At 57.1% G+C, this 23,017-nt stretch overlaps 1 protein-coding gene across 3 annotated transcripts in view; it reads right to left on the minus strand.

Moving 5' to 3' along the window:
- LOC144734462 (diacylglycerol kinase delta-like) overlaps positions 1-23,017 on the minus strand; it is a 70,074-nt gene that overhangs the window by 21,606 nt on the left and 25,451 nt on the right. For 2 of the 3 annotated variants that reach the window (XM_078616656.1, XM_078616654.1), the window contains 13 exons: positions 13,328-13,432; positions 10,718-10,850; positions 9,983-10,089; positions 8,904-9,029; positions 7,939-8,041; positions 5,970-6,132; positions 5,362-5,470; positions 4,756-4,895; positions 4,046-4,184; positions 3,479-3,670; positions 2,911-3,310; positions 1,936-2,172; positions 276-413 (listed from right to left, as the gene is read on the minus strand). In XM_078616656.1, coding sequence (XP_078472782.1) covers positions 276-413; positions 1,936-2,172; positions 2,911-3,310; positions 3,479-3,670; positions 4,046-4,184; positions 4,756-4,895; positions 5,362-5,470; positions 5,970-6,132; positions 7,939-8,041; positions 8,904-9,029; positions 9,983-10,089; positions 10,718-10,850; positions 13,328-13,432 — 2,092 coding nt within the window. Of the gene's footprint in view, positions 1-275; positions 414-1,935; positions 2,173-2,910; positions 3,311-3,478; positions 3,671-4,045; positions 4,185-4,755; positions 4,896-5,361; positions 5,471-5,969; positions 6,133-7,938; positions 8,042-8,903; positions 9,030-9,982; positions 10,090-10,717; positions 10,851-13,327; positions 13,433-19,134; positions 19,257-23,017 lie in introns of those variants that run through there. The other variant, XM_078616655.1, reaches the window with a different exon arrangement.

Here is a 23,017-nt window from a genome sequence, read left to right on the forward strand (position 1 = left end):
TAGATTGAAAACTAATTTCTTTAGAACTGAAGTTTCTTGTCCTTCCCCCACACCTCTGATTAGCACGGTTGGCAACGTACGGTGCGAAATAAGTTAAACGTACGCACATCGCTGCACAGTTCTACATTTTTGTCATTCGTCTGGCGATCCACCCAACCCTCGCTGCCTCCTCGCCCCGACTCTTATCCGGCGCCCCCCCTTTGAGCGCGTCCACGCCCCCCCCCCCCACCTCCCCCCCCCACCCCCCCCCCCACCCCCCCCCCGCTGGCACGTACTGGGGTAGAGGATGCGCATGTTGAGCATGGGCAGGTTCTCCTTGCCGGAGCCGGGCCCGGCCGTGGTGGGCAGCGAGCCCCCCAGGAAGGCGCTCGTCTTGCTGATGCGCCGCTCCGTCGGCGCCGCCGGAACGTCGCCTGCACCCGGCACGGCGGCACGGCGGCTGAGCTGCGGCTCCACTAGGACACGTGGTGGGCTCCACTAGGACACGTGGTGGCCTCCACTAGGACACGTGGTGGGCTCCACTAGGACACGTGGTGGGCTCCACTAGGACACGTGGTGGGCTCCACTAGGACACGTGGTGGACTACACTAGGACACGTGGTGGGCTCCACTAGGACACGTGGTGGGCTCCACTAGGACACGTGGTGGGCTCCACTAGGACACGTGGTGGGCTCCACTAGGACACGTGGTGGGCTCCACTAGGACACGTGGTGGGCTCCACTAGGACACGTGGTGGGCTCCACTAGGACACGTGGTGGGCTCCACTAGGACACGTGGTGGGCTCCACTGGGACACGTGGTGGGCTCCACTAGGACACGTGGTGGGCTCCACTAGGACACGTGGTGGGCTCCACTAGGACACGTGGTGGGCTCCACTAGGACACGTGGTGGGCTACACTAGGACACGTGGTGGGCTCCACTAGGACACGTGGTGGGCTCCACTAGGACACGTGGTGGACTACACTAGGACACGTGGTGGGCTTGCAAGCCCCTGTATTTAGTTTGCATGTCAGCCCCAACCTAATTAAAAACTTTAAACTATTTTTACGTTACCAGGTGTCAGGCCGCACCGAGCTGTGTAGCTCTTTTTCAGAAGCGACTGGCCGACCACAAATGAGAGCTCGACGAGGTGGCTCATCATCACGTGGACATTTATAGCAGCCAAATACGCGTGGTGATGTTGATTCTAAATGTGCAGGAAAAAACACAGAGGACCCGGAGAAAGCCACACGACCACGGGGAGAGAGACACGCAAACTCCAAATATACAGCAGGCGTCAGGGTTGGGATGGAACCCACAACCTCCTGTATACCAGGCGAGGTAGTTAACATCTCGCCCAGCTCAAGCAACCTTGTTCCACACAGGGATAGTTGCCACTGCCCCCCCCCCCCGAGGTCCCACGACTGCCCCTTATCTAGGAACCCTAGAAATGTACTGCATGGGTATAAATATAACAACAATAATAAGTACCCATTTACCCAGGAGATACTCTTGCTCAGGAGGGTGCTGCTACGTTGGGATATTTGGCCAGCAACAATGGCACTGTGTGTGTGTGTCTAGCTATGGGAGGAAACTGCAGAAACCAGGAGTAGACCCATGCAGAACAGGGGGGAGAGAATATACAAACTCCGTGCAGAGAGGCACGGAGTGTTGCACTGATGACCACTTGCCCTGGCCACACAAAGGCCCTGCCCGCTACCCATAGGCCATGTCCACATCCCATAGACCTGGTCCACATCCCATAGACCTGGTCCATTACCATAGACCTGGTCCACATCCCATAGACCTGGTCCATTACCATAGGCCATATCCACTACCCATAGGCCATGTCCACTACCCATAGGCTATGTCCACATCCCATAGGCCTGGTCTATTACCATAGGCCATGTCCACTACCCATAGGCCATGCCCTCAAAGGCTCCCCGCTTCAGCCTCACCTCGGTTGCTGAGACGAGATCCGAACGAGGATCGGGGGGAGGATCGGGGGGAGGAGTCTTCGTCACCGCTGTGAGCGTGGCCACCGGTGGGCTCCGTGCCCCCGGCACGCGGAGCCTCAGCTAGGCCCGCCGCCTCCTCCTCCTCCACCTCCTCCTGCACATCCTCCTGCACCTCCTCCTGCACGTCCTCCGGCTCCTTCCTGCAGGTGCTCGTCTGCGCGTTCTGTTCGTCCACGGCTGAGAGAGCGGAAGCGCATTTAAGGTCACAATGCTGTTGACGAACGTGTTGAGATTTATCGATGTTTTTTGTATTTGTGCATCTTTCACCACTGCCAACGCAGTATCGCAAAATCGTGTGTTCACGATTTGGCTGCACTGCCTCCCGCTGCTCGCAACGTGGCCCCCACAGCGGCCGCTCGCCATTCCGCGCCGTTCACGTCGGTCGCCTGTCCCAGCACCATCCAGGCTCAACCCACGTCCGTCCATCACTCACCGACCTCCATTGGAGTGCGGTTGCCGAACGAATCCGTTGTTATGACGTCGCACTCATTACACACACAACGTGCTCGCCACAAATGAACCACGACACGTCGCTGATCTCGTCAAGGAGTATAAACCATCAATCACTCATCCTCGCAGCAGCAGCAGCAGTGGCTTTTGGCTCACATCGCGCACATTCAGATGCGCTTCTGCGGCCATCTAGAACATGCTTTCGTCTAATATTAGGAAGCCACTGGCAGATATGCAGTTTTAAATCATCAAGATTGAAAACTCATTTCTTTAGAACTACTTTTTGTGTTTAGTTTGTTGTCCTTCCCCCGCACCTCCGATTAACACGGTTGGCTACGTACGGCGCCAAAGAAGTTCAACGTACACACAGCACGAGCGTACAACCCCGCTTAGCTTCCGGGATGTGACGAGCCTGGGCGCACCCCGGGTGACCTGGCCAACCGCCGCGGCGCGCCATCGCCCTACCTCTCTCGGCCTGCTCGATGATCTGCCGCACGGCCTTCTTCAGGCTGTTGGCGCGCGACATGAGGTGCTCGCGCGGCAGGAACAGCTGCGTCTCCGCCGCCACCGCCGTCGCCAGCGCAGGAAGAGGAGGAGGTCGCGGCCTCCTCCTCAGCGGCGCCTTCCTGTGCCTCCCCTCACACGTCTCTCTCCTGGCTCCCTCCCGCGATCCCTTCTCCAGCTCCTCCTCCTCCTCCACCTCTTCACCATCGCCGTCATCGTCCTCCTCCTCCTGTTCGGTCTCCTCCTCCTCGGCGATGGGGGGGGTGCCGGTGCTGCCCAGCGCCGCCGCCGACGCCGCCGCCCGCGCTTCGTCATTGAGCGCCGTCAGGAGTGAGTCGAGCTTCTCGTTCAGCGCGGCGCACTGCGGGCGGCAACGAAACGGCACCCTGGAATCAGCGGCGTGCATTTTCAGCTCGGCAACGTCCGGAGGGGGGCCCTTCGCGATGCGGCCGCGTCGTTTCGGCTGGCCCGGCCCGAAGAGCCGACCGCGAATCGCGTCGGCAGGAGGGGCGTTCGCGGGCGGCCTCACCTTGTGGGCCATGGCGTCCGACTCCCGGGGGTTCTCCCCGGCCGTCTCGTAGGCGCTGCCCACGCGTGCCACGAAGCCCTTCACCGTCTCGCAGAGCACGCGGGCGGACGCGATCACCACCGAGTGCTGCTCCGAGTTGAGGATGCGCGTGAGGTGAGCCGCCACGGAGCCCTCGTAAGCCGCCATCTCCGCCTGCCCGCGCCCCGCACGCCAAACGGCAACGGCGTTTTATTCTGGGAGGCTCAACGTGGTAGGGGGGAGGGGGGCGGGGGAGGGGGGCGGGGGAGGGGGGCGGACAGCCCAGCCCCAGACTTCCACTCACCGCCCGCCGTCCGCAGCCGAGCGAGCGCCTCGCGTTGAAACAAGAAAACCCGGAGGGGCGGATCGGACGTCGCGGTCAACCCCACCGCGGGACGAGGGCCGCCCTGCGGCGTGCGTGGCCCATGGGGGCCGTGCGAGCGAACTCCGCCACACCGGCGGGAGCGGCGGGGGTGGGTTTGGTCGCGCCTCTCGACGGGTGCCGGATCGGCACAGGGCGCCCCCCGGCTCTCTCTCTCTCTCTCTCACCTGCCCGCCGCCTTCTCTGCCGCCCTCCTCGGCCGCGCCCGCTCGCCCGTCCGCCTCGCCGTCGCAGGACCTCTCCTCTCCCGGCACGGGCTGCGAGTGCCGTGTCGGCACGTTCACCTCGTACGACATGATCGCCCACCTGGCGGGCGGACGCACCGCGCCCGGGAGACGCGGGGAAACGCGAGGGGAGACAGGGAGACGCACGCAGATACAGCGAGATGCACGGAGACAGAAATACAGGGAGGCACAGAGACACCGAGAGATGCGTGGACAAAGCGAGACAAATGAACACATTGAGATGCATGGAGAGATGCACAGATTCAGGGAGACAGAGATAACGGGACAAACTTTGGTTACAGGGAAATGTAGGAAGGCACACAGACACGTTACACGACAACCAAACCGATGTTTTAATTCTGAGAGCTGTAATTGAGACAAATTAAGTGCAAAAAGCCAAAACGTATAACATATTTTTTTAATCATAGCATTTATTTATTGGTGACTGGGCTAAGACCACGAACACCTGGCAACCAATCAAATTCAAGGGCAGCTCAGACCACCAGTTCACAATGAAGCGGATCGCATCATGAGCACAGCCGTCGACATTAAACGACCGTGGTCTCCGACGGGACGAAGGTTCCCGGCTCAGCGCTTTCACGACCTCTGACCTCTGACCCCTGACCTCTGACCTCGGGGGGGAGCCGCCTCACCTGTCCAGCATCTTGACACCGGCACGCTCGAGCTTCTCCAGGATCTGCGGGAGGGTGGCGTCATCGTCGCACGAGTGGCCCCAACCCAGGACGCGCGCGAGGTCATTGCCCGTACCCAGGGGCAGGACCCCCATCTGACACTGCAAAGACAAAACAAAGATTCCCCGTATCGCCTTTAACAGATTGTTGGGGCAAGTGCTGTTGATTTATTGATTGATTTTTTCAGCAAAACTCGGAAATTGAAACGTGAAGCAAGATTTGTACAATGCTTTACGTCCCGCTGCACGTTTAAAAGAAAAAAATGACATTAAACTGGCAGTTCACCGGCATTAGTCTAAGCAAAGCCTGACTGCTGATGAGATGCTGAATGCCGAAACCGAGCCAGAGTTTGCTTGTGCTTAACCAACGCTGCTGAAAGAACTCCCTCCCAGAAGGCCGTGTGGCCACCGGGATGTGGAGCTATGGGGAGAGGAGGTGGAGCGAATGGCTATTCGTAGGGAGAGAGGGAGGGATGGGAGGTAAGAAGGGAAGGGAGGGGTGGGAGAGAGGGAGGGAGGGAGGGGTGGGAGGGGTGGGAGGGAGGTGAGGGAGAGAATGGTTGCTCACCTGCTTGTGCAAGCTCAGCTGATCGATGTCGGACAGCACCCAGCCCACGCTCCCGTCGCCGCCGCATACCAGGATCCGGAAGGTGTCGAACTTGTGGAACAGACGCAGCCTGAACCGCAGAGCGAGCGGCCGACCGGCCAGGGAGGAGGAGTTTAGGGTGCGAGTCGGGGCCAGGGGCAGGGCGGCTCAACCCTCTACTTCCCCCGGACCGCGCGTGCAATCGCAGCGCTCTCTGTCTGTACCCCGTCTTTTTGCAGCGTTATAGGAACAAGACGTTACAATCAGGGGGCTACCGTTGATGCATACAGACGATACAATGGATAGAATGCAGATGATACATACTTTACAGACGATGCATCCGGTACGTGCAGACAACACATCCGAGAGATACGTTTCATCGATTTGATACGTACATCCGACGCAGACGATACATCCAGGCGACACATCCCGCACGCACAGACGATACATCCGACAGACACAAACGATACACCCGACACGAACAGACGGTCCTGTGATGCGCTGCTGCTGCTAGATGGATGATGGTGGGGGGGGGTGGGGGTGGTCAATGAACCGATCGTTCACGGCGCATCGCCGCGGTCGTCGCTCACCCCAGGTGTGGCCCCCCGTTCATGAGGTCGAAGACCTGCGCCGGGTTCAGCAGCTGCTTGAACCTGCGCAGGAACTTGACCCCCTGGTTGTCGCCGCTCTTCGAGTTGACGAACACGAGCAGCGGGCTCGTCACGGACGGCGGGCACGTGGCCTTCCAGAAGCCTGCGGCACACACCGAGATGTTGACTACCTCGCCTGGTGCGCGGGAGGTCGTGATGTTCGATCCTGACCCTGACGATGCCTGCTGCTGTGTATTTGAAGTTTGTGTGTCTGTCTCTCTCTCTCTCTCTCCCCCCGTGGTCGCGTCGAGTTTTCTTTGTTTTTTTCGCTCCCATTTAGAATCGACGTCACGCATTTAGAGCATTTGGCTGTCGAACATTTCCACGTGATGAGCCACTTCGCATTTGTGGACAGGTCGCGTCTGGCAAAGAGCTACGTAGCTTAGTGGGCCTCACCTGGTAAAATAAAGATAGTTTATTGTGATCTTCTCACTGTGGTCTGTGGCTACGACTAGTCACGTGATCTCTACGACAGTCGATGAGTGACCCGGGAAATATTTACACCCAGAACGCTACCGCTGTGAACACCCAGAACGCTATGGCTGTGTACATTTACCGTCTGGAGGGTTTCCCTGCTGCACAATAGCTACTGATGGTGTAACTCTTCATCTTTGATTGATTCAGTTCCTTTGTTCATGCTTTGTAAAAAGCATTCGGCTCTAAGCTGATTTTTAAAAATTACCCAGCGGAGGGCCGTGGGTCTATATGGGTCTCTATGTATCTCTATGTGTCTCTATGGGTCTCTTTGTATCTCTATGTGTCTCTATGGGTCTCTATGGGTCTCTATGGGTCTCTATGGGTCTCTATGGGTCTCTATGTGTCTCTATGGGTCTCTATGGGTCTCTTTGTATCTCTATGTATCTTTATGGGTCTCTATGTAGCTCTATGGTTATCTGTGGGCGTATATATGTATCTCTGTGTCTTTATGGGTCTCGATATATTTCCATGTGTCTCTACATGTCTCTGTGGGTCTCTATGTTGACAAAAGAATAATCTGTGTAGAACCTTGGTGGACAAAAGATGGACGTTACAGCAGCGACTAAATCACAACATTGCAGACACCTGCCCCGGCAGCAGGTAACACAAATATACAACGACAAAATAAAGTAAATAAATAAATGGAACTGCTCATTGGGAAAAAAAACCTCAATTATTATCACGGGCCCCATGGTGTCAACAGGTGCCGTCTCCAAGCCTCATCGGCCACTCACTCTCCACTGGCCTCTCTCTACACGCTATGAGGTAGTGGGGCCATTACCCATGACGTACGTGGGCGTCATCGGAACAGAATTGGAATACAAACTAAACTAAAATAACTTTATCGGTACACAAGGCGAGGCTCCCACAAGGCCCTGCGTGAGAGCATGTGGCACAGTTTGGCGCCAGCTATCGTACAGTATGGTGGTCGTGTCGCTTCGGTTCTCAGCGGTGATCACGACGTCTTCAAAAACAGCGGCGCTACTCCTCTCTAAATAAAATTAACGCTCAGCAGCGGTGAAGGGGACACCCACCCTGCAACTTGCAGACGTCTCAGAACGGTGACGCCTTTGTCACTTGAGTATCCAACAATCCCACCACATACAAGCAAACACACAACATCAACCGCCGTTCACAACTAAGTGGCGGCGACGTCACCATTGAGCTCGTGCCAGGCTAGGTGCACTTTAAGGCCACGTGAAGTCTCGAATGCCCGCTGGCAGGAGGTCACGGGACAGACCCAGGTGCCATGGTTTGACTGACCGTTTAAGCCAGTCAACACGTGGCACGCACACGTACACACAGCGGAGTTGTCACTGGCACGGAACGTGTCGAGTATTCGTCATCTCCAGGTGACGGCGACCCCGGCCGCCATCCCCACCCCGTGCCGGCCGGGCCCGTCGCTCGACACGGAACGCGGCTCCTCGCTCACCGTCCGAGTCGATGCTGTTGAGCGCCGTCGGCGGGATGATGGACACCTTGCACTGGCCCAGCGGGCACTTGCGGCTGTAATGCTCCCTGCAAGCGGAATGCACCTGCGGGAGAGGGCAGACGTACGTACCACGGGTGATGCAGCCAAAGGTCGTCAACGGGCGGGCTAATAGCCAAAAATGCCTCTAATGGGATTTTTCGATCCGCAAATCGTGACAGGAATCCCCGTACTGATTTGAAGAAGATCGACCCGGCACACAGACACATAGACACACAGACACACGTGTTTAGAATACCACGGAAGTCACTGCTCAGTCACACAGACACATAGACACACAGTCACACAGACACACAGACACACGTGTTTAGAATACCACGGCACAGTCACTGCTCGCACGCCCAGTCCCTCAACAGGCACACAGGGCGAGGGTGGGGGGGGCGAGGGTGGGGGGGTAAGGGTGGGGGGCGAGGGTGGGGGGCGAGGGTGGGGGGGGCGAGGGTGGGGGGGTAAGGGTGGGGGGCGAGGGTGGGGGGCGAGGGTGGGGGGCGAGGGTGGGGGGCAAGGGTGGTGGGGCGGACTTGGGAAGTGAGCGTGGGGGGCGAGGGTGGGGGGGGTGAGGGTGGGGGGCGAGGGTGGGGGGGGGCGAGGGTGGGGGGCGAGGGTGGGGGGCGAGGGTGGGGGGGGGGCGAGGGTGGGGGGGTGAGGGTGGGGGGGGGGTGAGGGTGGGGGGAGCGAGGGTGGGGGGGCGAGGGTGGGGGGCGAGGGTGGGGGGCGAGGGTGGGGGGTGAGCGTGGAGGGTAAGGGTGGGGGGGGCGAGGGTGGGGGGAGCGAGGGTGGGGGGCGAGGGTGGGGGAGGCGAGGGTGGGGGGTGAGGGTGGGGGGGGGTGAGGGTGGGGGGAGCGAGGGTTGGGAGCGAGGGTGGGGGGTGAGGGTGGGGGGGGTGAGGGTGGGGGGGGCGAGGGTACCATGGCCTTGCACCAGAGGCAGCGGCGGTCCTGCAGGCGCAGGACGCTGCCGCACGCCTTGTCGCACACCACGCAGCGCGCGCTCACCGGCAGGTTCCCCTCCAGCCACTGGTGCGCCATCGCCAGCTGCACCGACGACGACAACGACGTTCGGACGACGTTCGGACGACGCTCATAATGCGGCCGTAACGTCGCGAACGTCTCAGAGCGCAGGGAGGAAAGCGAGAGGGAATGGCAGAGGGCAGAGCTCTGGCTCGCACGCTCACTCACCCACTCGCTCGAACGCTCATGCACTCGCCCACCACTTGATCACCCACGCACTCGCCCACTCGCTCGCTCAACCATTCACTCATTCGCCCACCTCCCCGCTCGCTCACGACTCACTCGCTCACCCTCTCACCCTCTCACCCCCTCGCTCACTCAAGGGAAGGAGAGATGAGATGAAGGAGCAATGCAAGGAGGCAAGGAAGAGGGTTTCTGTGGTATCCAGTAGGAGGATAAGGAATATCCTGACCCACTGATGATGATGACGAGTGGAAATAGGATGATGACAGTGATGATTACAATGATCATGGCGATGATGATGATGACACAACTGAAGATGGCGATGATGGGGATGATAATAATGACCATGATTATGACAATGCGAATCAGGACGAAGAAGATGATAACGATGAAGGTGATGATCAAATCAGGCAAAGGTGTCTTGCTTAAACCAAGGCGCCCGTACATGAATGATAATTCTCTCATCATGAAATTTGGAAGACAATCAGAATTATAACAATCAGAATCATAACAATCAGGTTAATCTAAAACCATGCATGTCGTGATGCTATTTTGTCATTCATCTGCAAACGCGCGGCCAAACAGGTAACGTACGACCAAAGTGGCGAATATAACACGTCGAATATGACATGACGATCACAACGCGATGATTATGACACGGCGAATGATATCGACGAGGATGCCAACGACGACGACTGCGATGGCAGTGATGGGGGGGGGGGGGGGTAGCGGCACCGACGACGGTGAGCGGTGATCGTGACGACTACAAAGACGACGGCGGTGACGGCGCCTACCCCGTCCTCGTCCTCGATGATGTCCTTGCCGACGGAGGCGAGCGTCGTCCACTTGCAGTTGCTGGTGGCGCGCACGGCGCAGCGCTTGTGGGCCTTGAACTTGCACACTGCAACGCACGCAAAGCGCAGGACGGCTCGGCGACGTTCGCTTCCCGACACGCGGAGGACGAGGAGCGACCCCCTCGCGGAACCCCCCCGGAGCCAGCGGCGTTACGCCGCACGGCGTTCTCATCGGCGGGGTCGGGGGGGGGGGCGCTCCATGGAGCCACAGCCGGCACAGATTGGGGGGCCATGGGGAGAGCGGTCGCTGGCAATGCCGCGCGAGGTGGGGGGGGGCGAGGGGCGCTGGCCCCCCGTCACAAGCGGCAAGACGCACACGGACTCGCCCAGACAGACGGACGCACGAGCGGGCGACATGCCGACTCTGCCTTTGGGCCAGTGACGGATTATCCTCGTAGCTGCACAAGTCGCTACACATGCTACAGGCCCCGCACTTTCAAGGGTCAATTCCGGTTCAGTGATTCTGGACTTGCTATATTACTATAGTACTATACTGCCTTCAACTTTTACGAACGACTGCATGTTTAAGGTTAGCGATTAGTCGTATTATCTGGCTGTATAGCGAATGAAAAAATACAATTACTTTACTGTGCAAGTAAAAATGTTGTATTTTAATATTTACGTGTTTTAAAAATATATTTAGGGTCCCTTTATAACGTATGCTACAGACCCCACCTTCGCAGGAGAGGCCGTGCGACGTGACGCCCGACAGCGCCTCGCGGCACACGTTGCAGTAGGTGGGGCGCGCATGCGTGCACGCGTACCAGTGGTGGGCCCCCGAGAAGTGGTCCATGCTGTAGTGCACTGCCTGGGAAGGAAGGGGGGGGGGGCAACGCGGTGGACGGGGTGGGGACTTGTGCTTTCGTGTGTGTGTTGAACTTCTTTTGTACCGTACATAGCCCCCCCCTCTCCCCCCAAGAGACTCACACAGAGGCGCACAGACTTACACAGAGACCCACAGGCCCACACAGAGACCCACAGACCCACACAGAGACCCACAGACCAATAGACTCACAAAGAGACCCACAGACTTACACAGAGACCCAGACTCACACAAAGACCCAGACTCACACAGAGTCCCAGACTCACACAGAGACCTACAGACTGAGACCCAGACTTACACAGCGACCCACAGACTCACATATAGACCCAGACTCACACAAAAACAAACAGACTCACACAGAGACCCACAGACTAACACAGATACCCACAGACCCACTCAAAGACCCACAGACTCACACAGAGACCCAGACTCTCACAGAGACCCACAGACTCTCACAGAGACCAACAGACTCACACAGAGACCAACAGACTCACACAGAGACCCAGACCCACACAGAGACCCACAGACTCACACAGAGACCCACATACTCACATAGAGACCCAGACTCACACAGAGACAAACAGACTCACACAGAGACCCAGACTCACACAGAGACCGCTAGACTCTCTTGTTCCCAGTTCAAGTTTCAGGCTCAAGTCCTTCCGTTGCCCATGACTGGCTGCCTCTATCATAAAAATAAACGAGCCCACTGTTTGTTTACAACGTCTTGGGTTGCGGTCACATTTAGACGCCGTATAAACCCGCAAGTGTTGCAATATTATCGCCCCGTAATCTGCCTGCACAGGAATAACTAAATGGGCCGAGTGTCTGGTTGTGTGTGCGCCTTTCCCGATTGGTCAAGCATCAGGTGTTTCCGTCTGCGACCGGGCCACCTTCACCTTGTCCCGTGATGACCTGAGACCCAGGTTCGATCCCACCACCCCCACCCACTCCCCACCATGGACTCGTCCAGCCAAGCAGCAGAGTGCTCCGGCTCCGGGGCAGCTTGGAAGGCGACTCCGCTCCGGGTGTTTACAGCCAAAAGAATAAATCACATGCCGCCTCGCGGGAGACCGGCTCCGGCACCCACTTCGCCGCCATAGCAGATCTATTTGAAGTCTTCTCCAATTGTATTATATTATTATTATTCTCGTCGTCATCGTCGTCGTCCCGATTGCGCAGCCGCAGAAATCTCGCGCACGGGAGAACAGCCCGCAGAAGTGGATATCACAAAGCGACCTCCGAGATCCCTTCAAGTGACTGTTGGTCCTGTCAGAGGCGTTTTACTTAAATGTGGATCACTCGCTCTGCCACGTGAGAGAGTAAGCTCGAGTTTCACATTCTCAGATCCGCAATTTAGCCAAATTAAGCGCAAACCCAAATTGGATGCCGTTGTTTGTTGTTGCTGCTGTAAAGGTATCGGTGACCGGACTGAGGCCTTCAACTCGCTACGCTTGAGAACTCGGTGCCGCGGTAGAGAGATGTTAACTCCCTCGCCTGGTATGCAGGAGGTCGTGGGTTCGACCACTACCCTGTCGCCTGGTGCTGCATATTTAGAGTGTGCATATCTCTTTCCCCGTGGTGGTGTGGAATCTTTTTCAGGTCCTCAGTTTTTTTCCCCTCCGCATTTAGAATCAGCATCACGCGTTTCGAGTGTTTGGCTGCTATAAATGTCCACAGTATAATTATCCACTTTGTTGAGCTTTCATTTGCGACGCAGCTCAGTGGGTCTTGCCTGGTGAAATAGAAAGTAGTTTGGTTGAAGAGGTCTTTAGTTTAACCGGGGACCGGTGGCTGATACCCGGATTGAAACGCAGGCCAGTGCCGGATTATCCCCGTAGCAGCACAAGTCGCTGCACACGCTACGGGCCCCGCACTTTCAAGGGCACCGCGCTAAATGCTTTCAAGCTATCAATTCCGATTCAGTGATTCTGCACTTGCTCTATTACTACAGTACTACAGTGCCTTCAACTTTAATGCACGACTGGGTGTTTAAGGTTAACGATTTGTCGTATTATCTGGCTGTACAGCAAATGAAAAATACAATTACTTTACTAAGCAAGTTAAACATTCGTGGTTTTATTTATTTATTTAGGGGCCCTTTCTAACAGACAAGCTTCATCCGGCCCTGTCCGAGGCTCTCGGCGTCCCTGACCTCTGAGAGCCACATGGCTGCCCCCTCCCGTGGCCGCCCCCTCCCGTGGCACTCTCATTGACCGATCGCCGCCACCGTCGTTTGTCGGCCCGCAATTCAAAGAAAGTCCCCGCCACGCGGATTTCGCTGCCGCGGAGTTGACCTGGCGCGACCTCGCGGACACCGCAGTCGGCTGGGGGTAGCGGGGCGCATTTGATGTGGACTGTGCCACCTCTCACGCTGGTGGGGGGGAGGGGGGGTGCGGGGGAGAAGTGGTTTGACCCGGTGGACCCAGTGTCCCCGCCAGCCCTCCTATTGCCCTGCTGACCTGAAAGGGCTCGGTGCTCTGCACCGACTTGAGGGCGGCGATCCAATCTTCCATCTCCTTGCGGCTGTCGGCGCAGAGGATGAGCCTCCGGAACGGGGTGATTATCTGAGGACAAAGAGATAAAGATCACGATCTGCCCCCCCCACCACCGCCAGGTAGCCTTTGTAGGAGTCTCCACGTGATGTGCACACAGATTCCCCCCCCCCCGTCCCACTCCACCCCCCCCCCCCGTGTAGCCGCTGACTGTCGGGGCGAGCGCCGTAAGCGAGCGCCTATCAGGGCCGCCTTTGTCTCTCGAGCGGCGATGTTTGTGCACGCCACCGCCGCACCAGGTACTCATTTTGAGGCTGAGTCAACCTAGGGGGAGACTCAGGACCGGTTCAGACGATCGTCGCTGGTGTTGGCCGTGAGCAGGAGTCGAACTCGGTTCGCCGGTTCAGTAGCGTGGCGGTTAGTCGCTAACCGCCGCGCCACCGCTCCCCGCGCACACAACGGAGATCCCACGTGAGGAATCGACAGATTGCTGGGGCAAGCTGTTGGCGAGTAGCAGCAGCAGCAGCACCTGTGTAGGCCGGCACGGCACACGAGGGGGTGGGTGGCCAGCACCACGCCCGTGCACACACACACACAGACGCACGCGCAGCTGGCGTGCACACACACACACACACAGACGAACACGTGCACACACCCACAGAGACGCATACCTACACACCCACAGAGACGCACACCTGTACACCCACAGAGACGCACACCTGCACACACACAGACGCACACCTGCACACACACACAGACGCACACCTGCACACACACACACCGACGCATACGTGCACACACACACACACAGACGCACACGTGCACACACACACACACAGACGCACACGTGCGCACACACACACAGACGCACACGTGCACACACAGACGCACATCATCAGAGCCTCCAGATTGCTCTTGATGAGTCACAGAGACAGCGCAGATCGACCTCCCCCCTTCCGCCCCCCATGGGAGGAGGGGGGGGGCAGCTGCTCCTGTCAGTGGCATTTTAAATCAATTTGGATCGCGGAGGAGGCGGAGGGCGAGCAGAGATGGTGCCTCAGTGGTAGGCAGGGGAGAAGGGGAGTTCTTGGGAGACTGGACTCTGGAGAGGAAGAGGAGAGGGTTGAGAGAGTTTCAGTCCTCTCTGACACCACCGCCGCACGCGCACTGCAGAGCGGACGAGATTGCATCGCCGTTGATGTATTTATTGTTCATTAAAGGGGAAGCGCTATCAGATATTTTATTGCGTGGTGTTTACAAACCTCGCCTTCGCCCCTGACTGCGACGTGTTCCGAGCCAAACGATCGGGCTGAAGGTTTGGTCTCATTCATAACGTGGTCAACCACCAGTACCAGCAGCACCACCACCACCACCACACTGCAGGTCACAACACAATACACTCCCTGGCTCACCCATACACTCACCCACCCAATCACTCACTTTCTCATACACCCACTAACCCACCCACCCACTCACCCACTAACCCACCCACCCACTCAATAACCCACCCACCCACTCAATAACCCACCCACCCATCCACTCACTCACTCACCCACCCATCCACTCACCCACTCACCCACCCACCTGCTTACTAACCCACCCACCCACTCACCCACCCACTCCAGGCCACTCCACTTCTCTTTCTGCTTCCTCCCCGGCACCGCTCCACTTTGAAAGCCTCTCTCCCATCGTCGCCCAGTGTCCCCCCACGACAACCTTGCGCGCTCTATTCAAGGCACGTGTCGACTCTTATCGATCGCAACTTCGTAATTGGCTTTAGGCTCAGGCCGCGTCGTGATCTGCCCCAATTTGTGTCGTGACCTGGCCAAAACCCCCACCACTCGACGCAGCAAAACAAAGCGGAACTTCCACACCAACATTTAACAATCAGATTAACGACGTTTCATTTTTAAAAGGCTTATTTTATATTTAAAAAGGACCTTTATTCAAGATGCTTAACGTAGTTTCAAAAACCGACTTCGATGACAGGGGCGGTCAAGGGCCGAGGAATGAGTGGCCGCGGTTCGTCGCCCTTCCCCCCGCACCTCCGACGAACACGGCCGGCGACGTACGGCGCGAAAGAAGTTCACGGTACGCACTCGCACGCACACCGGGGATCACGGAGGGGTAGCGGAGGGGTAGCGGAGGGATGCCAGGGAGCGGAGGGGCGAGCGGAGGGAAGAGAATGGGAACGCAACCACAGCGAGGCTCGCCAGAGACAGCCACGTGGCCTGTGACGCGCGTGTCGCGACGTGGCCGCGCGCCAGCAGCAGACACGCCGTGGATTCTCGTCGCGCCGCTTGTTGCTGGCCGCTCGGCGTTTCGGCCCTTTGGGCGCTGCTGCTCAGCCGAGGCAACAAAACAACAACAACAAACAACACCAAACAACATTACGACGAGTCGCCTCGTGGTGACACTGGGGGGGGTCGTGACGTTGACGCGGCGCGCCGCTGTCCACCCAGGGTGGAGGTCCCTCGGGGGTCTCTCCCCTCCACCCCCCACTCCCCCCACCCCGCACCCCCCCCCCGCCCCCCGAGGTCGAGCTGGCCGTGCCGTGGGAAGGAGCCGCTGTGTCCGCGCCGCTGAGCGTGCGAGCGACGGAGCGTGCGAGTGTGAGCGAGCGTTTGCTTGGTAGGAGCGTTGGCGCGGACGTTGGAACACTCGGTTCGGGCCACCCCGAGTTCGAGTCCACGTCTTGGCCACTCGCCATCCGTGGCGAGCGACGACCGGCGCGGCCAAGTACAGCCAAACGCTTCTGCGGCCGTCTGGAACACGCTTCCTTCCGCTATTAGAAAGCCACCGGATCTACACACTTTGACATCATCTCGATTGAAAAGTAATTTCTTTGGAACTGTTCAACATACGTATGTACACACAGACCACCCCCACCTCTGACACGGCGTGCCGAGGCCTTAATCCAGCAGGAGATTCACGAAGGACTGTCCCTTAGATGATCATCATCATCATCATGATGATTGTTATGGATGTACGTAAGCGAGGAATGGAATTGATCCGGCTGACGTTCACCGAGGAGACGGAGCTCTGAGATCGATCGGAGTGACGTTGTTGGACTTGGGTCGTTTACGAATCGCAGGATCGTGAGATGTGGTGCTGACTTGGGTAGGAGGCCTTCATCCAGCAGTGGATTGCCCATGGCTGACGATGATGACGATGTATATCTCCGATGTTACTATATTTCGGTGCTCACACATTTCGCAATCGCATTTACAAGTGAGTTTTTTAAAATATGGTTAATGACACAGATTTACGGAGGAGATTTCGTCTCAGAGTCGGCACCACAGTCTCGCGGCGCAGTCCATTAAGGGCAGCGGTAATTGCGTTAATTTATTATGCGACGGTACGAAACACCGACGTAGAATTCGGTAATGGTAATTTGACGAATGAATAATGCCAGATATCTTAGAGGCACATTCACGTTGACACTTGTTTTTATCAACGTGGTTAGCAAATGTCAGGAGCTACGCTTGCAATTTGACGCGGCCAAAACGACTCACGGTCAACGCACACTCCCTGATAAAAGTCGTTTTGTTGGGTTACATCGCGTCAATATAAATGTGTCGTTAAACCCGCCACCACCCGACACAGCCAATTAGTAAGCTTTGTGTTACTAGCACAGCACACCGGTGTGTTGGAGAGCAAATCGACAACATTTACAATCGCTCCCTGTTTAACGCGAAGGACGCATTCGCGACGGATATCATCCATAATACACGGTTTTTTGGGGGTTAGATCGCGTAAATATAACCAAACAACCCCCCCCCCCCCGTATTATTGAAAACACTCCCTGACTGCATGAAACATTAATTCGACAGGAGCCCGAGAATGGAGCGCACTGAACAACAAACAACAACAGCAAAGATCCCACACCCCCCCACCCCCCGTGTCGACTTTGCCAGCCCAGTGGGGCACGGTGCCGTGAGTGGGCACCTAAGAAAGCCGGCACGGCACACGAGGGGGTGGGTGGTCAACAGCATCGCGCCAGGCACTCGTTTAAGGCTGAGTTAACCCAAGGGGAGGACCTAGGACCGGTTCAGATATTCATCGCCGACGTTGACCACGAGCGGGAATCGAACTCGAGATCGCCGGGTTCGTAGCGCAGCGCTAAGCGCTACACCGCCACGACCCCACTATGCAAAGACAAAGATCCCCCGTGTAGCCTTCACGAGGCTGTTGGAGCAAGTTCTGTTTGCGAGCAGCACCTATGAAGGTCGGCACGGCACATGACGAGGGTGGTTGGCCAGCAACACGCCCGACCGCCTTTGTCTCCCCAGTGGCGATGTTTCTTACACACCGCACCGGGTACTCACTTGAGGCTGAGTCGACCTAGGGGATGCCCAGGACCGGTTCAGGTAATTGTCACCGACGTTGACCGTGAGCGGGAATCGAACTCGAGATCGCCAGGTTCGTAGCGCAGCACACGACCGCAACCCCACGACAACACACAAAGACAAAGATCTCCCGTATAGCCTGAACGGACTTGCAGGGCAAGTGCTGTTAGCGAGCACCTTAGCCCACTAGACGCACACGTGAATCGCCATTTAGGCACAACATTAAAAATAGCCACGCTGACACCGCGAGCTACGAGTACATCCACCAACAACCACAAGCGGGAATGAAACGTCTCCAGCGGCTCCGTGAGTACAACACAGAGTCAATGGAGCTTCCCCCACTCCCACTTGTCACGCAGTCTCTCACTCTCACCCCCCCCCCCCTGAAGTCGTGGGGCTTCTGTGCAACCACGTTTCAAGAGAAACAAACCACGGGCCATCTCCCCAGATGCCCCGCGGCACACCACCGCAATGCGCTCCTCGGGATGTGGCAGAGATGAGAACGCGGCAAGCGGCGTGGCCAGTGCAGAAGATCGCGAAGAGACACGACGCGGTGGACGGGAGGAGACACGAACAAGAGGACCCCCCCCCCCCCCCCCCAGCTCGACTCGCAGGTGACCGCGGCCCACGCGCTCGCAGCAAGACGTGAGGAAGGGCCGTGAGCCACGGCAGTGACACGCACCGCTCACAAGAAGCCTCGTAGTTGAGCTCTGAGACCCCCCCCCCTTCTGACGCTCCGTGCCGCGAGCCATGGAACCTGCCCAGCCCCAGGTCGAGTCCCCGGCACAGAGCCGCGCGCGTCTCGGTGACCCCCCCTCCTCCCTCTCCTCCACCCCTCCCTGAGCTTTGCGAGCAGCGTCACGTATCGGTCGGACGTGGACAACAACAATAACAACAACCACAACAACCACAACCACGAAGCCACCTCTCGCTTGGCGAGACGGAGGGCGAGAGAGCGTTTGAGAAGACGGCTCACGGCCACTCTCGCGGTCTTTGGGATACGATCGCAGGCGAGGCGCAGGTCAATCCGTGAGTGCAGGTGAGTGCAGGTGAGTGCATGTGAACACAAGGTGAGCGCAGGCGAGGGGGGCGTTTCACCCGAGAGACGGTCCCGTCAACGCGACCCCTCCATGGCGCAGAGGCGCACAGGGCGAGCGAGTAGAGACACACGGGGCGAGCGAGCGAGTCGAGACACACGGGGCGAGCGAGCGAGTCGAGACACACGGGGCGAGCGAGCGAGTCGAGACACACGGGGCGAGCGAGCGAGTCGAGACACACGGGGCGAGCGAGCGAGTAGAGACACACGGGGCGAGCGAGCGAGTAGAGACACACGGGGCAAACGAGCGAGCGAGCACGCGGACCGCCCTCGTGTCGAGAGACGGCTGACGGCGGCGCGAGGCGGACAGGCGACGTCCTGCGGGTCACCTGCGGGGACGCCGCGAGAGTCGCGAGAGTCGTGCTGGCGAGCCGCGAGCTGAGGAGCTGAGGATGAGGGTGGCTCTGCTGCTCACGCACCAGCGGCGGCAGCAGCAGCTCTCGCGTCTGGACAGCGGCAATTCACTCGCACCGCGCGCGGGGCTCTCAATGAGCCCCCCCCCCCTCGTGCCCACACCTCGCTCCGTGGTGTGGGCGGCGGGGGGGCTGGTGGCGGGTGGGGGGTGGGTCCGGAAAGGGTAAATGGTTTGTGTGTGTGTGTTTGTGTGTTTGTGTGTGTGTATGTATTTGTGTGTGTGTTTGTGTGTGTGTGTTTGTGTGTGTGTTTGTGTGTGTGTGTGTGTTTTGTGTTTTATGTGTGTGTTTGGTGTGTGTGTTTGTGTGTGTGTGTTTGTGTGTGTGTTTGCGTGTTTGTGCGTGTGTTTATTTGTGTGTGTGTGTGTTTGTGCTCGTGAAGGACGCTGCTGCTACTGGGCAGTTGGAGGCAGACGACCTCCAGCAACAACGGAGGGAAGAGGAGCGACGCTCACAACAACGAGCGGAGCGCCGGGTGGCTAAAGCACAGCAAGTTGGCACAGTGGGGGTACAGGTGGTGGGGCATCTACCGGCCATCTCAGTCAGCCAACCCACGGCACCTGCTGGGTCTGTCCCGAGGCCTCCTGTCAGCAGCGAGCATTGGACACTTCACGCGGCCCCAAAGTGCACCTAGCCTGGCACATGCGCCATGGTGACGTCACCGCCACTTAGTGCGGATGACGTTTGTATTGATATCGGTGTGTGTCTGAGTGCGTGTCTGAGTGTGTGTCTGAGTGAGTGTGTGTCTGAGTGAGTGTGTGTCTGAGTGAGTGTCTGAGTGAGTGTGTGTCTGAGTGAGTGTGTGTCTGAGTGAGTGTCTATCTGAGTGAGTGTCTATCTGAGTGAGTGTCTATCTGAGTGCGTGTCTGAGTGAGTGTCTGAGTGAGTGTGTGTCTGAGTGTGTGTCTGGTTGCTCACCACTCCCGAAGCCCACCCCGACTCGTTTGGCTCAAACTTTCTACTTATTTATTTATGTTTCACTCGGCCCAGGTGTGAGGTCCACACCGAGGCTGCGTGGCTCCCTTTGTCAGAAGCCACCTGGTCACACAATTATCGCTCAACGGAGTGGCCGATCATCGTCACGTGGACATTTAGAGCAGCAAAACACTCGAAACGCGTGATGTGGATTCTAAATGTGGAGGGGGGAAACCGGAGAAACCGGAGAAAAATCCACGCGACCACAGAGAGAGAGAGACGCGCAAACTCCAAATACACAGCAGCAGGCGTCAGGGTCGGGATGGAACCCACGGCCTCCTGTACACCAGGCGAGGTAGTTAACATCTCCTTTGCCACCGTGATGATGATAGACAGAGAGACACGCAAACTCCAAATACACAGCAGCAGGCGTCAGGGTCGGGATGGAACCCACGGCCTCCTGTAGACCAGGCGAGGTAGTTCACATCTCCTAGCCACCGCGGCACCCGTAGCTGGTGCGGTGTGTAAACATCAGCACTGCCCCAGCCTGAGAGAACAAATAGGCGCGTGGCACCAGCGGTGAGTGGACGACTAAACGGGGGGTCTGTGTGGGTCTGTGTGTGTGGGGGGGGGGTCTGTGTGTGTGTGGGGGGGGGGATCTGTGTGTGTGTGGGGGGGTCTGTGTGTGTGTTGATCTGTGTGTGTGTGTTGATCTGCGTGTGTGTGAATCTGCGTGTGTGTGAATGTGTGTGTTTGCGGAAAGCGGGGGAGGGTCAAGGCTGTGGCGTGACGTCACAAAGAGTGTGGTGGTGGTGGTGGGGAGACAAAGGTGGGAAGCAGGAAGGGGGCCCTCGCTCCGTCACTCCGCGATTTCTGCGTCCGACAATCGCAGGAAGCCGGCACGGCGCGCGGCGCGGTGCAGCGAAGTGTGGGGGGGTGGTGGTGGGGGTGGTGGGGGTGATGGTGGGGGTGGTGGTGGTGGGGGGGTGGTGGTGGGGGGTGGAGGGTGTTGGGTGGGTGATGTTGGGTGGGTGGTGGTGGGGGGGGTGAGTGGTGGGGGGGTTGTTTCTCTCGCTCGCCCTCTCTCCCCACGGGGCCACTCTGTGTGCACCCGCGACGATTTTACCCCACGCAATTAATTCCCAGTTGCGATCCCGTCGCTTGTTTGAGCTCCGCTGGGAAGTGTCGCGGTTAGCACTGCGCTGCGAAGCTGACGACCCGGGTTCGATTCCCGCTCACGGCCAACACCGGTGACGATTATCTGAACCGGTCCTGGGGCCTCCTCTAGGTCGACTCGGCCTCAAATGAGCACCTGGTGCGGTGTGTAAACATCAGCACTGGGGAGACAAAGGTGGTCGGGAAGTGTTGTTGGTCACCCACCCCCTCGTGTGCCGTGCTAGACTTCATAGGTGCTACTCGCTAACAGCACTTGCCCCTACAGTCTGTTAAGGCTATACGGAGATCTTTGTCTTTTTGTACTTCCGTTACAAATGAAGATTACATGCGTCAGGGCACGTTCCTAGAAAAGGTGCCGTAAGTCGAGACGGATTTTCCCAGAGAAATAATTATATAATCGTTGGTTACATTCACGACCAAAGGTCCGATGTGCATTTTTTGTGTATCTATGAATACAATTAGCACAATTAAACAACTCCCTATCATATATGAAGTACAATCATACCACGATTTAACCACCAAAAAACGATATGATACCGTTTAGAAAATCACTACCTTTTTTAAGGCTGCAGAAAATAAGATACTGGACATGAGTGAAAAAGAGCTTTCCAGGATAAATAAATATCACGATTCCAAAATGAGTGCGGAACGAGGCGAGTGGAAACCAGCTTCAGTAGAGGGCCGTGTGTGGTCGGTTTGTTAAAGAGCTTGGTGGCGGGCTTGGGGGGCCTTCATCCAGCAGTCGACTGACCATGGCTGCTGCTGCTGATGATGATGATGATCAAGATGATGATCATGATGATCTCAGAATCTGTATTGATACTGGAGGAATCCGATGAGCTGCAAAGCTCTTTTGCGCAGATGTCCAGTAGGGGCGGGTGAGAGCGACACAACAACAAACAGTACAACAAACACGATGGTAGTGCACAGCACAGGTAAGGTAAACACGTCACCCAAACACAAACACATACAACACTCAACCACCCCCATCCTGCCAGGCAAAGCCCAATGAGATATTGACGTATTTGCTCAGAAGCGACCACCTGGCCACCACAAATGAGAGCGCAACAAAGTGGCCCCAACATTTGGACATTTTTCGCCGCTGCAAAATAATCGAAATGGACTCAATGCGTGAAACACCGCAGGTGCCAAGTCTAAATGTGCGAGTCATTGATGCCACTTGTCGGCGGGCGAGCTAAACCCACGCCGCAGTTAGTGGGTGGTGCATCGTCAAACGCTTGTGCGCGTGAGAACTTAATTTGTATGGCTGGATTTGGTGACGTGGGGGGAGTTACAACACAAATGTGCAAGAATAGCGTTTACTCTTTCTAGCAACAAAACAGCTGTTAAGATAATAATAATAGGGGTTTTCCCCTTTTTTCTGGCAACAAAACTGAAACCTTTTTACAAGGATTCGTGTCTGCATTAACCACAATACTTGTGGTTAAAATGCAAACAAAAACACACTCTGATAATATTTGCATTGACATTGAAATTGATTGGTCCACACCAAGGGACGGCTTTCTTTTGAGCCTCGACCCAATTGGTACTCGACCAGAGGACGCCAAAAGGCGTACGCTGTTAAGATGTTAAAAGTCCAAACAGAAACCTTTGCAAGGTGTCACGTCTGCATTAACCACACACACTGTGGTAAACCATGCTCTGGTAGGAGATGCATTGTCTTTGAAACGGATTGGTCCACACCAGA

This window comes from Lampetra planeri, chromosome 51 (assembly GCF_965212315.1).
Source record: "Lampetra planeri chromosome 51, kcLamPlan1.2.h2, whole genome shotgun sequence".
In the NCBI taxonomy this organism is placed as follows: domain Eukaryota; kingdom Metazoa; phylum Chordata; class Hyperoartia; order Petromyzontiformes; family Petromyzontidae; genus Lampetra; species Lampetra planeri.